This window comes from Saimiri boliviensis, chromosome 20, assembly GCF_048565385.1.
Source record: "Saimiri boliviensis isolate mSaiBol1 chromosome 20, mSaiBol1.pri, whole genome shotgun sequence".
Classification (NCBI taxonomy): domain Eukaryota; kingdom Metazoa; phylum Chordata; class Mammalia; order Primates; family Cebidae; genus Saimiri; species Saimiri boliviensis.
This window is the reverse complement of record NC_133468.1, coordinates 26,682,907-26,698,357: the sequence shown is the minus strand read 5'-3', so window position 1 is coordinate 26,698,357 and position 15,451 is coordinate 26,682,907. Positions and strand designations below refer to the sequence as shown.

General features: G+C 46.5%; 1 protein-coding gene across 4 annotated transcripts in view; it reads right to left on the bottom strand.

Annotated features, from left to right (window-relative positions):
• Positions 1-15,451, bottom strand: part of SDK1 (sidekick cell adhesion molecule 1) — a 948,273-nt gene that overhangs the window by 257,153 nt on the left and 675,669 nt on the right. For all 4 annotated transcript variants that reach the window (XM_039460606.2, XM_074390484.1, XM_074390483.1 and 1 more), the window contains 2 exons: positions 15,012-15,188; positions 3,958-4,094 (listed from right to left, as the gene is read on the bottom strand). In XM_039460606.2, coding sequence (XP_039316540.2) covers positions 3,958-4,094; positions 15,012-15,188 — 314 coding nt within the window. The remainder of the gene's footprint in view (positions 1-3,957; positions 4,095-15,011; positions 15,189-15,451) is intronic.

Below are 15,451 nucleotides of genomic sequence, written 5' to 3'. Positions count from 1 at the left end.
AACTTTCCCAGATAACACCCTTACATACTGCCAGCAACGCCCTAGCCCCATCTCATGAGCAGCTATTTCCTACGGAGCCTTGAGTCCTGGCACTGAGGGGCCCTTGCTGATGCTATCCCTCGTTGCCAGCCTGGCCCAGGTCTGATGTCACATCTTCTTTGAAGACTTTCTCTGACTTGCCTTCTATCCAGTCACATTACTATGTACGTACCTCACCAGAGAATGTGTTATGAGGGGGATAGAGCTTCTGACCGGCTCCTTGCTGTTCACAGTGGAGACTGATCATGTCAGCTCTGCACCCAGCACCCAGAAGAATGCAGAGCAGATGCCCAACCCAGATTCACCGATTTAACGGTTGGCTGGATAGTTACACACGAAACCTGCTTCTCACTGAGGCAAGAGGTCTGGCTGGAGGAGCCACTCACACTGCGAGCTGAGAAGAGTGCTGCCAGGCATTCTGAAGCAACGCCTTCTTTCACAGAAACTGGGGAAGGTAGAATGCCTCTGTTTTGGAAGACAGTCCATGACTATAATTTTTAGTCCATCACGAGGGGACTCCACTGGAGAGAATGATTTCACTTCATTTGCTGAATACTTACTAAGTGTAAGGGATGAGGAACACCAAGACAAAAGGAGACGCAGTCCTGAAGCCCAAGGCAACAGTGCCTGATAGGGGCTGTCTTTAGGGTGGATGCAAACCAGAATTCAGATGACACCAGCTCTGCTCCTGTCCTGCCCTCTCCATCCAGATCACTGTCAAGTCCTGTTTTCCATGCAGGCAGCACAGCCATGACATCCTCAGGAAACTCTTCTCTCCTCTCAGAGGTTATCTGAATCAGTAACACCCTGGCCGTCCCCCTTTGGTCAGAGCCACTGAGTGGAAGCTAAGATGGCCACCTGCATGCAGGCTGGTTTCTGTCCTGCCCCATCTCTGGGAGGAAAGAGTCCAGAGTGGGAGTTGGAGAGACCCTGCAAGGGAAGGAGGGCCTGGACTCCAGCCTGAGAGAGGCCACTGCAAGGAAAGAGGGGCCTGGACTTCAGCCCCAGAGATGCCCCCGCAAGGGAAAAGGGCCTGGACTGCGGCCTCAGAGAGGCCCTGGCAAGGGAAGGAGGGGCCTGGGCTCCAGCCTCAGAGGTGTCCCTGCAAGGAAAGAAGAGCCTGGACTCTGGCCTCAGAGAGGCCTCAGCAAGGGAAGGAAAGCCCAGACTTCAGCCTCAGAGATGCCCCCACAAGGAAAAGAAGAGCCCGGACTACAGCCTCAGAGGTGCCCCCTTGAGGGAAGGAGGGCCTGGACTCCAGCCTCAGAGATGCCCTGGCAAGGTGGAGAAGGGCCTAGACTCTGGCCCCATTCCTAGGTGGTGCCCAGGACTGGAGGGTGTAACCTTAGAAGCCCAAGACACAGAATAACATACTGCCTCTGGGCCCTCCCTTGGTGAACTGGCTTGCGTGATGCCCAACTCAAATAACGGTTCTTCAGATTCACAGCACAGCTTCCTTCACAACCACACAGACTGATGCCCAGGTGTGGCCTCCCCATGAAGCCCCGCTGCAGCGTAGGATGGGACACTCAACTCCCCAAAACTCCTCTGAGGATGCCTGACACTCATGATGAGCACAGGCTCTGGAGTTAGGCAGCACAGGGATCCCATCTTCCCCTCCCATCACCATGTGGCCCTGGGCAGTGACAGTGACTTAGTTTCTGCACATCCATTTCCTTCGCTATAAAATGTGAATCAAATGGTGTGGCTGTGGTGTGAGCATGCAGTATCAACAGAAGGGAACCTCTACCAGGAGAAGGCGAGGGTGTATAAAAGGTAATTAGGAGAAATAAAGTGAGTTATGTCCATAATTGCAGGAGGTGTGTCCAGGCTGGTGTGAGCTGGGAAGAGCCACAGCAGAACCCAGACTAAACCTGCCCACAGAAGTAAGCAGCACCAGGGACCCACAGGGAGCTGGGTTTCAGGGGACGGTACCTGAGAGTGCACCACTCCTAGCTGACCTGAAAACTGGATCCTGTTTAGAACACCAGTGCCATCAAGAGACAACCGCAGGCCAAATAAAGTTGATCATGGTAAGAGCCATGATACCTACGTCTGGCTCTGCCCTGGGGAAGGACCAGGGAAGGAGACCCTCATCTGGAATAAAGGATGGGTGATGTGGGTTGGCTGTGTCCCCACCCAGATCTCATCTTGAGTTCCCATGAGTTGTGGGAGGGACCCGGTGGGAGGTAATTGAATCATGGCCGCAGGTCTCTCCTGGGCTGTTCTCCTGATAGTAAGTCTCATGAGGTCTGAAGGTTGCTGTAAGGGGGAGTTTTCCTGTACAAGCTCTCTTCTCTTGTCTGACATCATGTGAGATGTGCCTTTCACTTTCCACTATGATTGTGAGGCTTCCCTGACCATGTGGAACTGTGAGTTCTCAATTAAACCTCTTTCCTTTGTAAATTGTGTAGTCTTGGGTATGTCTTTCTCAGCAATGAAAAGGGACTAACACAGATGGGATAACAGAGGGTGGCCTCCAGTTTATTAGGTATTAGAAGGTTAAATCAGGCTGGTGTGCTGGAGAGCATCTTTGTGGAGGTAATGGGCTATCTACCATGAAGGGTAACAATATAGCCCTGTGGGTTTCCAGGGGAAGGAACAGGCTGTGAGATGAGATGCTTGGCCCATTGAGGGAGTCTACATCAAACCCATGTTGATTTTCATGTGACCTGTGTGGCTGACCGGTGTGGAGAAAAAGCACAGTAGCCCAGGGTGAGCTGAGGCTGCAGAGGGAGGGAGGTGTTTGGCTTCTATATTGCACGCAGCAGGAAGCCCTGCAGGACTTGTACAGGGAACTGGCCTGGTCTGGGTATATCTTAGGAAGATCAGTGTTGCTGTTGTTAGGGAAATGGTTTGGAAAAGGAAATGGGGCCGGCTGGAAGGCTGGTGCAGTGGTCCTGGCAAGAGGTACCAGCGGTCCGAGGCAGAGAGGAAAGAATCAGAATCCTAGTTCATAGACTGAGAGGACTACTGGTGCAGGGGTGTATGGCGGGGAGTGCTGGGGTCCATGGAAATGAACTGGAGACTATTCCTAGGCTTCTGGCAGAGGAATACAGAAATGCAGGGTGCTGGGTGTGGAGATTAGGGTGGCTGCAAGAGTGAGGTGAAAAAAACATTAAAAAGATGCAGTGGAAAGAAGGTAAGTTGGAGAGGTCTGTGAGACAACCCAATACAGATGTCAAGTCACTGGGCCCCATAAGTGATCCTGGAGGCTTGGGTGAAGGATAAAAATTTTTGAGTCATCAAGGGAAATAGGCCATTTAAAATCACAGGAATGCATGCGATTTCCTAGGAAAAGATTCCAGGCAGAGCAGAGAGGTGTGAGTGGGTGAGCACAGTGGGGGACATGTCACCCAGCCAGCTGGGAAGAGAAGGGAAGAGGGGTTTGTCGGCTGGAGGAAAGCCAGGGCTGTGAGTAGCCCACGGAACAAACATGTTTCATGCAGAAGAGTTCCAAGGACGGCGCTAAAGGGACAGAGGGGCCCTGGAAGGTGAGTTGGGAAAAGGGTACTGAACACTTGGCACCACATCTATACCAGAGAAAACTTCCCAAAGATATGAGCTGTGGCGGCATTGGTGAACTCTCAAGGGGCAGGCATTGTTAACCCACCTCCAGCTCACCCTGGGAGTGACACTATGCAGAGCTTTGCTCAGGGCAGCCTGGTGTGCACGGACATCCCATGGGGCCCCAAATCCACTCTCCCCCGAGACTAAGAACTTCTTCCCTTCCCTCTCCCAGGCCCTGCATGGCCTTTTCTCTTTCCTGAAGGGCAGGCTGTCTTTGAAACCCCGTAAAGCATTACACCATTTTCCTAGTATTTTTGGGTCTGACCCAGAGGTAAAGGTTAAGGACATTAGGCGCACACATGAAAATCTGATTATCATCCATGGTGACAGTTTCATTTTGCTACTTACTGTTTTCAGACAGCTCCACGATGTAATAAAGAATAGGACTGTTTCCATCAAAGGGCCGGACCCAAGAAAGCACCACGGCATGGCTGTGGGAAGAATTAGGGCTGGCCAGGAGGTTCTGAGGTGAATGAGGCAGTTCACTTGAATTCAACGGGATGAAAAGGAAAAAGAAGAAAACAGACATCAGAATCCATGGTTGGCCTCAGTTCTTACGTCAGACAGTCCTGGTGTGTCATGTTTTAGAAATGAAGAACATAAAACATAAAAGCACAAATGTTAACTCTCTTCCCCGCAAAAAAGACAAACAAAACCCAGCTTCACCATTCACAGTGTTACTTTCTCTTCTGATTATAATTTGATTGAATCCTTACGCTAGGTACCAAAACAAGTATGGACACTGTCATGTAAATGGGGAGAGGTGACGCAGATGTTTACACATGTTCTTTAATTGAGAAAACTTGGACAACGATTTGTTTTTACAACTAGAAGCCAGTAACGGAAACACCGTATACACAGGAAAAGGCCTGGTAAATTTAATGTGAAAGTTTCCCACCCTAGCCATTTGGAGTTATGAGCAAAAGTGCCCATATTTATCCTTAGACAACATAGTTGCTGCATTTATTGGCAGCATGAGGTTAGATTGTCATTATATCTTCTGTTGAAGTTACGGGGATTTGGGGGAAGCACTTAAAAGGAAATGTGGTGAAAATCACTAACTAAATCCCATGGAAATGGCAAATAACACATCAGCAAGGCTATAAAATGGAAATGCAATTAAAGCAAATAAATTATTTTAAAAGTTACTAGTAAAAAAAAAGTTTTTACTGGGATTTACTGGTGACAAAGTTGCAAAACCCCACTGCATGGTTTCTACCAATACTGACTCTATAACCTTAAAATCATGAGCTGCCTGGGCCCTGTATTTACCTTTCATGTCTCCTGAATCTGGAGCAGGACCCCATTATGGGGCTGTTCTGGATGGCTGCCCCTCCATAAAAGCTCCAGGCAGTGCCAAGGAGAGGGGATGTTGAGTGTGACCCGGCTCACCCGCTAACTAGTTTTTGGTCTCTTAGGCGTCAATTACTGCTGAACCACACAGGTCAGAACAAAAAGCCATAATTATACTCAATACTTTTAATTTTAAAAATGTACTCATTACATTTTGGAATTTATTAAGTTGTTTTGTGCTTTCAGCTACCTAAGAAACACAGCTCTCTCCAATCCATGAACACCATTTATAAGCAGACTAATATTTCTAATGTAGACTGCAACTATATTGTACCTTAGTGAGATAGAGAATAAATGCGAGCCCAGAATCTTGGCTTGTTTTCTCTTTAATTGTGAATTAAGTTTTAAATCAGAAAAGGAATTCTTCCTTTCTTTTATTTATTTTTTGTACAAATGGGGCCTGACTATGTGGCCCAGGCTGGTCTCAAACTCCTGGCCTCAAGCAATCCTCCCACCTCTGCCTCTCAAAGTGCTGGGATTATAAGCATAAGCCACTGCACCTGGGCAGAGCTGTCATTTCTGTTTGAGTTCTCTGTAACCAAATCTCCATTAGAGGTGGAAATGCCAGGATAGAAACAGCAATTCTACTTCTCCCAAGCCCCATTTCCTATTTCCCCGACCCTCAATCCTGAATTGGTTTGGTCTGAAACCAAACTACGAGTACCAAAGTTGAAAGAGTCCCACCTGAAAAGAAAATACAAATAAACCTGATAGACAAAGCCAAATAAAATAGTTTATCATAAAGAATGTATCTGATCTGGAGTGGAGCTTCTTAACCCTGAAGTTTCCCAAGTGATTGGGATGGTTTTCGTCACCACAGTGCACCTCTCAGAACACAGCTGAGCTCATGCTTCTTGGGGGACTCATGATGGTCCCCCAGGTCCTTCCAGGTTAGGTCTGGCCATGCTGGGAAGGCCAACCATAGCATTAGAGGGTTGGGGATTTGAGCCAGTGATGGCAGCCCAGCCTTCAGGACTTTGGGGAGTGGAGGAGGCTGGAGACTGGGTTCAATCATGCAGCTAATGATTCAACTCTGGGAGACTTGGGGACCATGAGGGTGGTAGGAATGCAGAATTTGTCCTGGATCGCAGAGAGGCCAGAGAGGGTCAAGGGATAATGTGCTGGTCTGCACAGAGAGACCAAGAATGAGCTTATGTTCACCATTTCTGGGATGTCTTTTTGATATTGACTCTTGAACCCCAAGGGCAGCTCACTGGAAGCAGTTCTGACAGACTGGACAAAATGTCAGATGATAATCTGTAATAGTCAGGATAGAAGACAGACCATGAAACTCAGGGTGGGTTAGAGGCTCAAGGAGCCAGGCAGCTTTGCAGACACACAGCAGGAGTTGGGGAGAAGCCGGAGCAGAAGGGTGTACAACAAGCTCAGGATAAACCTTGCAGAACAGACATTCTCGGCCCAGGCGACCATGCTATAAGATGTGGACAGGCTCCTAGGAGACAATAGGAAGAGTGACCTGTGGCCCCTGACAAGCTGCCCTGACTCTACACACTTTATCTGATGGCCTCAAGGGGGTTACATTTGATTGAACTCTAAATTATGAAAGTGTCTTTCCTATAGTGGTGAAAACATGGGGTTCTTGTGCTTGATTTCAAATCATGCTTCTCTTAGCCCAAGGTGGGAATGCACACAGAAATGACCCATCTTCCAGGTGGGTGGACTGCCTTTCTCTCGGGGCTGGAGTGCTTTGCAGACACTCACTTCAATGTAGGCCACTCACTGGGCAGCTTCTGCCCTCCTGGGGCCAGCTCCCATGGTCCCTGGAATATGCTCACACGTGTCCCTCTGTCCTTCTGCCCCCTCTCAGAGCTGCTCTGTCTCAGCTAGGATGTGATTCTGGTCAGAGTGGTTTCTGCTTTCCCTCCTGACAGCAGACCATGAGCAATGGATGAAAAGAATCTACTAAAGGCAGGCACACCGAATAGCAAAAATGGTCACGAGAGCCTGAGATTACGGGATGTAAAAAGATATTTTAAAAGATTAAAAATAAATACTTAAGAACTGAAAAAGCAAGTCTTTTGAGGCTTAGTGTAGGTGCCAAGAGCTATCAGCCCAGCAGTGCCGAGGACCTGAGTGCCCATGATGTGCAAAGAAGCACTCAACCTTCTCTGCTACTGTCCCATGAAGTCACTCCATTGGCTCAAAGTCATACTTTGTGTGATTGCCCAATGCAAATGTGATTTTTCCATATATCACAGGACTCAAGCATTGGAAGGAGATACAGATGTTTCCCAGTTCCAGCTTCTACCCTCTGTGAAAATCCCTCTATAATATCTTTTGTCTTCAGTATTACTTGTTTCATACTGTAAAGGGCCTTGTTATAGAGAGGTGTGTCTCAGATATATAGCAGGGTCAGTTCCTGACCATTGCGATAAAGTGAATATTGCAATTTAGCGAGTGACACACATTTTGGTTTCTCAGTGCATGTAAAAGTTATGTTTACAGTATACTGCAGTCTATTAAGTGTGTAATAGCATTATGTCTAAAAAACATGTACACACCTTAATATAAAAATACCTTATGCTAAAAAATGTGAACAATCATCTGAGGCTTCAGTGGGTCGCAATCTTTTTGCTGGTTGAGGATCCTGCTTGGATGCTGATGGCTGTGGACTGACTGGAGTGGTGGATGCTAAAGGCTGGGGTGACTGTGGCAATTTCTTCAAATGAGATAGCAGTGAAGCCTGCTGCGTCCATAGACTCTTCTTCTCAAGAAAGATTTCTGCATGGCATGCAATGCTGTTTGATAGCATCTTATAGAACTTCTTTCAAAACTGAAGTCAATCCTCTTGAACCCTGCCACTGCTTTACCAGCTAAATTCATGCAGTATTCTAAATCCTTATTGTCATTTCAACAATGTCCACGGCATCTTCACCAAGAGTTGATGCCATCTCAAACCACTTGCTTTGTTCATCTTTAAGAAGCAACTTGTCATCTGTACAAGTTTGATCATGAGATTGCAGCAATTCAGCCACATCTTCAGGCTCCACTTCTTTTTTTTTTTTTTTGACACAGAGTCTTGCTCTGTCACCAGGCACCAGGCTGGCGTGCAGTGGCACAATCTCAGCTCACTACAACTTCTGCTTCCTGGGTTCAAGCAATTCTCCTGCCTCAGCCTCCCAAGTAGCTGGGACTACAGGCACGCACCACCACATTCTGCTACTATTTATATTTTAGTAGAGGTGCCGTTTCACTATGTTGGCCAAGATGGTCTCGATCTCTTGATCCGCCCACCTCAGCCTCCAAAAGTCCTGGGATTATAGGTGTGAGCCACCACGCCTGGCCTTCAGGCTCCACTTCTAACTCTAGTTCTCCTTCTGTTTTCACATCTGAAGCAACATCCTCCATGGAAGCCTTAAACCCCTTTACCCTCATCCATGAGGGTTGGAATCGACTTCTTCCAAACTCCTGTTAATATTGATATTTTGACCCCTTCCCATGAAACACAAACATTCTTAATGGTATCCAGAATGGTGAATCCTTTCCAGAAAGTTTTCCATTTACTTTGCCCAGATCTTTCAGAGGAATTATCATCTATGGCAATTATAGTCTTATGAAATATATTCCTTAAATTAATGAGACTTGACAGTCAAAATTATGCCTTGATCCATGGGCTGCAGAATGGACATTGTGCTAGCAGGCATGAAAACAACATTCATCTCCTTGTACACCTCCATCAAAGCTCTTGGGTGACAAGGTACATTGTCCAAAAGCAGTAATATTTGGAAAGGAATTTTTCTTTTCTGAGCTGTAGGTCTCAAAAGTAGGCTTGAAATATTCAGTAAAACGCTGTAAACAGATAAGCTGCCATCCAGGCTTTGCTGTTCCATTTACAGAGCACAGGCAAAGCAGATTTAGCATCATTCTTGAGTCCTAAGACTTTTAGCATGGTGAATGAACACTGACTTCAACTTAAAGTCCTCAGCTGCATTAGCCCCTAATAAGAGAGTCAGCCTGCCCTTTGAAGCTTTGAAACCAGACACTGACTTCTCCTCTGTAGCTAAGAAAGTCCTAGATGGCATCTTCTTCCAGTAGAAGGCTGTTTCGTCTACAATGAAAATTTCTTGTTAGTGTAGCCACTCTCGTCACTGTTCCTAGCTAGGTCTTCTGAATAAATTACCAAGTTTCTCCATCAGCACCTGCTGCTTTATCTTGTACTTTTATGTTATGGGGACAGCATTTTCCTAAAATTTCACAAACAAATCTGTGCTAGCTTCCAATTTTTCTTCTGTAGCTTCCTCACCTTTCTCGGTCTTCATAGAACTGAAGAGAGCTACGACTTTGCTCTGGGTTAGGCTTTGGCTTAAGAGAATGTTGAGGCTGGTTTGATTTTCTCTCTAGACCACTCCAACTTTCTCCACATCAGCAAGAAGACTGTTTCACTTTCTCATCATTTGTGTGTTCACTGGTGCACTTTAAATTTTCTTCAATAACTTTTCCTTCACATTCACAGCTTGGCTATTTGGAGCAAGATGCCTAACTTTTGTCTTGTCTTGGCTTTCAACATGCCTTCCTCACTAAGCTTCATCCATTCTAGTGTGTTTTATAATGAGAGATGTGCAACTGTCTTGGATACTTAGAGGCCTTTGTAGCATTATTAAGTGGCCAAATTTCACATTGTGTGTCTCAAGGAATACAGGGGCCCAAGGAGAGGGAGACAGACAGGGAATGGCCAGTTGGTGGAGTAGTCAGAACACACACGACATTTATAGATTAAGTTTGCCATCTCACTTGGCCACAGTTCCTGGTGTCCCAAATCAATTACAGTGGTAACATTAAAGATCACTGATCAGGGATCACCATCACAGATACAATAATAGTGACAAAGTTTGAAGCACTGTGAGAATTCCCAAAATGTGACACAGAGACACTAAATGAGCATATGCTATTGGAAAAATTGCACCAATAGATTTGCTTACTAAAGGGTTGCTGCAAACCTCCAATTGGTGGAAAAAAAATTGGTAAAAACCATGCAATACCTGAGACATTCAATAAAAGAAGGCATGCCTTATTCTGGAAATATAAACTATTTCTTTTCTTTTCTTTCCTTTCCTTTTCTGAGACAGAGTCTCCCTCTGTCACTCAGGCTGGAGTGCAGTGGTGTGATCTCGGCTCACTGCAACCTCTGCCTCCTGGATTCAAGCAGTTCTCTGCCTCAGCCTCCAGAGTGGCATGGATTACAGGCACACACCCACCACACCTGGCTAATTTTTGTATTTTCAGTAGAGATGGGGTTTCACCATCTAGATCAGGTTGGTCTTGAATTACTGACCTCATGATCCACCTGCCTCAGCCTCCCAAAGTACTGGGATTACAGGAGTGAGCCACCGCACCTGGCCACTATTTCTTTAAATTATAAGTTTTGGTTATTTAGAAAATGAAGCTTGTGAGATCCTTGACTAACCCATCAATAACAGATAAATGAAGCTTTAATATATTCTGAATCCATTTCAGAAAATCTTATCTAATGGGGATAGATTACGTTGAGACATTACTCTGCCAACTTTGAAAGGAGATAAATGATCAGCAGAGTGACTCACAGACAGTGATAAGCACACAGGCTGATAAATGGAAGAGGTCTCAGAGAACAATGGAGGCGAAGCCCAGTGCTGAGTCACTTTGTAATTTAAAGAGAATAGGGGAAAAATCACCGTCCGGCACAGGACACCACAGGAATATCAGAAATTAACAACAACAGAAACCCAACTGTACAGGAGGGAGATTAAGCGAGGTGTGTATGAGAAAAACAGTTTTAAAAAACACTCAAAAGAAAGCAATTGGTGCAATTGTGGCTGTAGGGGGGAATTGCTCTGGCAGAAGAGGATCAGATAAGTACTTTTTCTATATAAAAGGCATTGGCCCTTTAATGCACAAATGATGGCTTGGTCAAACCCATCTTCTTTGACTTCACTCTGAGGATGAAGATGATGGGGCTTGATAACTCTGGGGAAACAGTATTAAATTCTTCACTCCTTGTGATGGCTTTGTCAGAAGTGGTTTTATAGAAAGAAACCTCTCCCACTGCCTCGGGGTCTTAGAGTCAGCTCCGTAAATTGGGTTTTCTCTATACTCCAGGCTCATGAGAATTAGTCTCTGATTTCAGGAGAAGAGATGAAATGCTAATTGGATCTTTAAATGATTTAACAATTAATCAATCCATAAAGCCTTAGGAGCCTGGTCCCTCTGGTGTGCTCAATACAGGAAGATGCTTTGGGGAATATGAAGTCATCCCGGAAACTGCTCCTGTCCCCATGGCACTAGCAAACTAGAGCAAAGACGCTACTAAAACACGGGGTGACCAGCATTTAATGATGACTTGTGTTGTAATTTACAGGCTGCCTCATGGAACCATCTGGAGTTTTAGAAGCCTCTTCTCTCAGGCAGGGGATGAAGGCAGAGCCCTCCCAAATTAGGGAGGATGAATTAGGGAGTCCTCCTCAGTAGGGCAAAAGACAGCGTCACATTTCAGCTCAGTAAGTGGAGTGAGGCTTACCCAGACATTTATTAGGCTCCTACTGTATACCTGGCACTGGTCCAGGCATAGAGGGCTCCACAGCAAACAGACACATCTGGAGTCTAGTGTCAGAAGGTCACAGAATGTGGTCAGAATAATGCCGGGTAAAGGGCTAGAAAGTTCCCAGCACCAGGAGGCAGGGTGCTGCTGGGAAAGGGGGAACAACACTCGTGTACGAGATGGTAAGAAATCAGGAAGAGCTGGGACTTACACATCCCTCCTCAGCTGGCTTCCACACCAGGATGTTATAAACCTGGGTGGGTGCCATCCTCACAGCCATCCTTTGAGATGAATGATATCATGTCCAGTCTAAAAGGTGAGAGGCTGAGGCTGAGAAGTGAGGTGACTTGTCCAAAGTCACATGACAAGTGAGAGGCAGGCAGGGCCTCTCATGCAGGCCTCACTCCTATCAGCCCACTGTGGCCAGCAGCCCAGCTAGGACTGTGGTGGGTGCGAGGTGGGTGTGGGGGCCACCCTTCCACTCAGGCTTAATGAGGTGAAGCTTGGTGCTGAAGTGCAAAACATGGGGCAAACAGTTGTGAGATGAGGCCAATGGATGGTCTATTTTTGAAAAGCTCACTTCTAATGCTCCTAATTTCTATATTTAACAAAGCAGTTTTGAACTGAAGTGGAAAGGCAAAGAGAAAACAGGCTTTCAGGCTCCTTTGAAGGACACTGTTTAGCCATAAGTACCTCTCAGTCCCTTCCCTTCTGCAATGAGAGATTTTTTTCTTGTTTTTTCTTTTGGTTATCTGAGTAAATGATGGAAACATAGGGCTCAGTTTGAAAGTTACCTAAGAAGGACAAAATGCCCTGCCATCATGAGTCATTATTATTATCATTCTATTGTCATTATTGTTGTAGAGTCAAGCCCTGTTGAATCTAAAGACATACCACAAGGGAACACCCTTCCCAATTCGTCCAGATTTGGGATAGAGGAGCATTCACTGCACTAACAATTCATGAGGAACAACTGTCTTCCTAATAAGTTCTGTAACCAGTTTGTACTTAAATTGGTTTGGATCACAAATTTGCACAGATTTCTATATTTAGAGATGAGGTGTTTTACCATTACAGAAAGCCTATTATTTTATACATACAGCAACATTTGCTGAAAAATGTATTTTACTTAGAGGAAATAAAATAAGCAAACAGTAGGGAAGATATGTAAATCAGTAGAACATAAAATTGTGCAGAATAAAAAGAATGGGCTATATTGGAAGTATGCAATTTGGCTTCTGCTCACAGAGTATGAACTGCTAACACTTATTTATTTGATACTAATGATGGATGATCTAAGGTTCTCAAAGGTAGCTTTAAAAATGTGCATAGTACAACAGCTCCTAGGAACTCACTGGCTGTATCCTCCAATATGATCAGAATGAAAAAAAAAATCCTCAGCTTGAGACCCAAAAGGAAGGAGGAAAGAGGTGGGAGCAGGGCTGGGCCAGGGCTTTGGGCACTGGCTGTTTGGGTTTTGGTGGAGCGACCTGAGCTTGCTTGTTTAAACATGGTGGGAAAACCAGGGCATATGAGCATCAGGGTATGAATGGTGAACAGAAGGAGGCCTGCCAATGGGCTGACACATACACACATTCATTCATTCCTTCATGCATGCATGCAGGCACCAACCAACCCACATATATTGACTGAACACCTGTTATATACCAAACACTATGTCAGGTACTCAAAATTCAAAACAGTGCCACCAAGGTACTTATGCGCTAGGAGGACAGGGAGCCACAAAGACATGCTTGTCCTCTACAGCATGGTCAGTGCTTCCAGGAGGATCAGCTGTGGGCAGGGAAGAGCTGCAAGTGGAATCCTGTTAACTGAATGGCAGGAAGTGCTACTGTGGCTGAGTGCTAAGGGCTACATGAGCAGGAAACCTCTGGGGAAGCCCGTAGATGACAGGAGCCCAGAGACAGCAGATGGCTGGGGTTCACTGCATGGGGGGCGAGGGCATGAAGAGCAGAGCCCAGGGTTGTCAGCTCCAATGCCTGAAGGCAGGGGCTGGGGGAGACCTCACTGCCCCATGTGTACACAAAAGCTGGAGGACCCTGTGTGACAGCCTTCCAGCCACATCACCAGGACCCCCAGTGATTCTCTGGAGGACCCCCTGTGTGGCAGCCTTACAGCTGCAGAACCAGCACCCCTGCTGATTCTCTGGAGGACCCTCTGTGTGACGGCCTTGCAATGGCAGCACCAGGAACCCAAACCCACTCCTGCCAGCCAATTCCGTAGGGCCATGGGGACTCCTGCCACTTCATGACTAACCAGAATGACCTCTGTTGTCTAAGAGAACAAGGGGTCATCCTAGAAGGAGACAGAGGAGGAGGTGGGATGGGGTTTTTTTCAGGTACTGAAGGCACCACAGGGCTTTCCAGACTGGCTGCTACACATCGTGAACCTTTTACATCCATAAGTAGGGGCTAGAGGAAAGCTGTTTGTTAGTTCACTAATTTACACATGCGTGTGGCAGACACAGAAGCCATGTGCTCAGCACTTAGCAAGCATTCTTCCCATTTTTAATCCACTCGGCTAGAGTCTCGGGATTCAGGGAGCAATGAGACACGGCTCCTATATTTGGAGTGTTCAAATTCTATTTTTAGGGAACGGTTTTGTATACAGAATCTTTCCTGGATCAAGGCGGGCAGGGTCCAAGGAGGAAATCTCTCAAGATTGCCTTTGTCGAATGGCCCAGCACATCAAACGGCGGCCAGGGATGGACAGGCTGGGGATACCGCCGGAGCTGGCTGCTGCCCTGATGAGTGCTCAGTTGGGATTCTTTATTTTCAGGTTTTATTCCTGTACTCTTGCACTCAGGGAATATTAAGACGGCACAACTTTTGAAAAGCAAATAAATACATGTGAGAAAAATAAAATTTGTCAGCAGGCATTTTGGTTTCCCGGTCCATGAATAGACAGGGGAGTGGAGGAGAAGAGACACAGGAGACGGAAGAGATGGATGGTTTCCCACCTGGGCTCTTCAGACCCCGCAGGAAGGCCCAGATTGGAAATAATGGGCAGCCACTTTCTGTTTCCAGGATTTCAAAAGACTGAGTGGAAAGTTTCTATTTACCCACGAAGAGGCCGCTGGGACTGAATGAAGGCCCAAGTACAGGTGGCTTTCACGGGAACGACCTCGCCTCAGTGGGCCTACCCCGACATTTCTCACAGATTGGAAGCTCTCAAGGACGTGGAAAATTGAACTTGCTGCTTAAGCACAGGGTGGTCAACAGGGCCTATCAGGATAAGGTGTCCATGGGAAAAATATGACAAAAAGGATCAGCGGAGACAAAAACCAACGATCATACCATCTACACCAAAAAGGAAACTTTTCAATTTTGAAGTTGAACAAAACCATACATAGCTATTTAGCATGATGCGCTGGCCTCTGACTGCTGACTTGGGACACAAGGTGGCATCACACGTATGAAGGGGCAGTGACACATTGGAGCGCAGGAATGGAGATAGCCAGGAACTGGCTCGTACCAAGAGTCTCGGTACTCACATCACTTCCAGCCGGGCCATCCTGGAATCGTTCCCTCCTTCAGAAACAATATCGCAGGTGTAGTCGCCGATGTCACCCGACCATGTCTGGCTGATGAGGAGGGACCCGTCCTTCTCCACCACGATCCTAGATGTGCTCAATGGTGTCAGGACCACGTTGTCCTTCTTCCAAACATAGCTGTGGGCCAAGCAAAGGGTCTTGAGTTACAAACCCACAGGGACAGAATCACTGGTCCGTCCTTGTCTCTTAAAAAGCAAGCAACTGACAATTTTGTGAACCGACTTTACAAACCACTGAACCCTGCTTGTTGAAAGAGTGAATTCCTTCCTCTCTCTCTCTCTCTCTCTCTCTCTTTCTCTTGTTTTTGAGACACAATCTTGCTCTGTGGCCCAGGCTGGAGTACAATGGCACAAGCTTAGCTCACTGCAGCCTCTACCTCC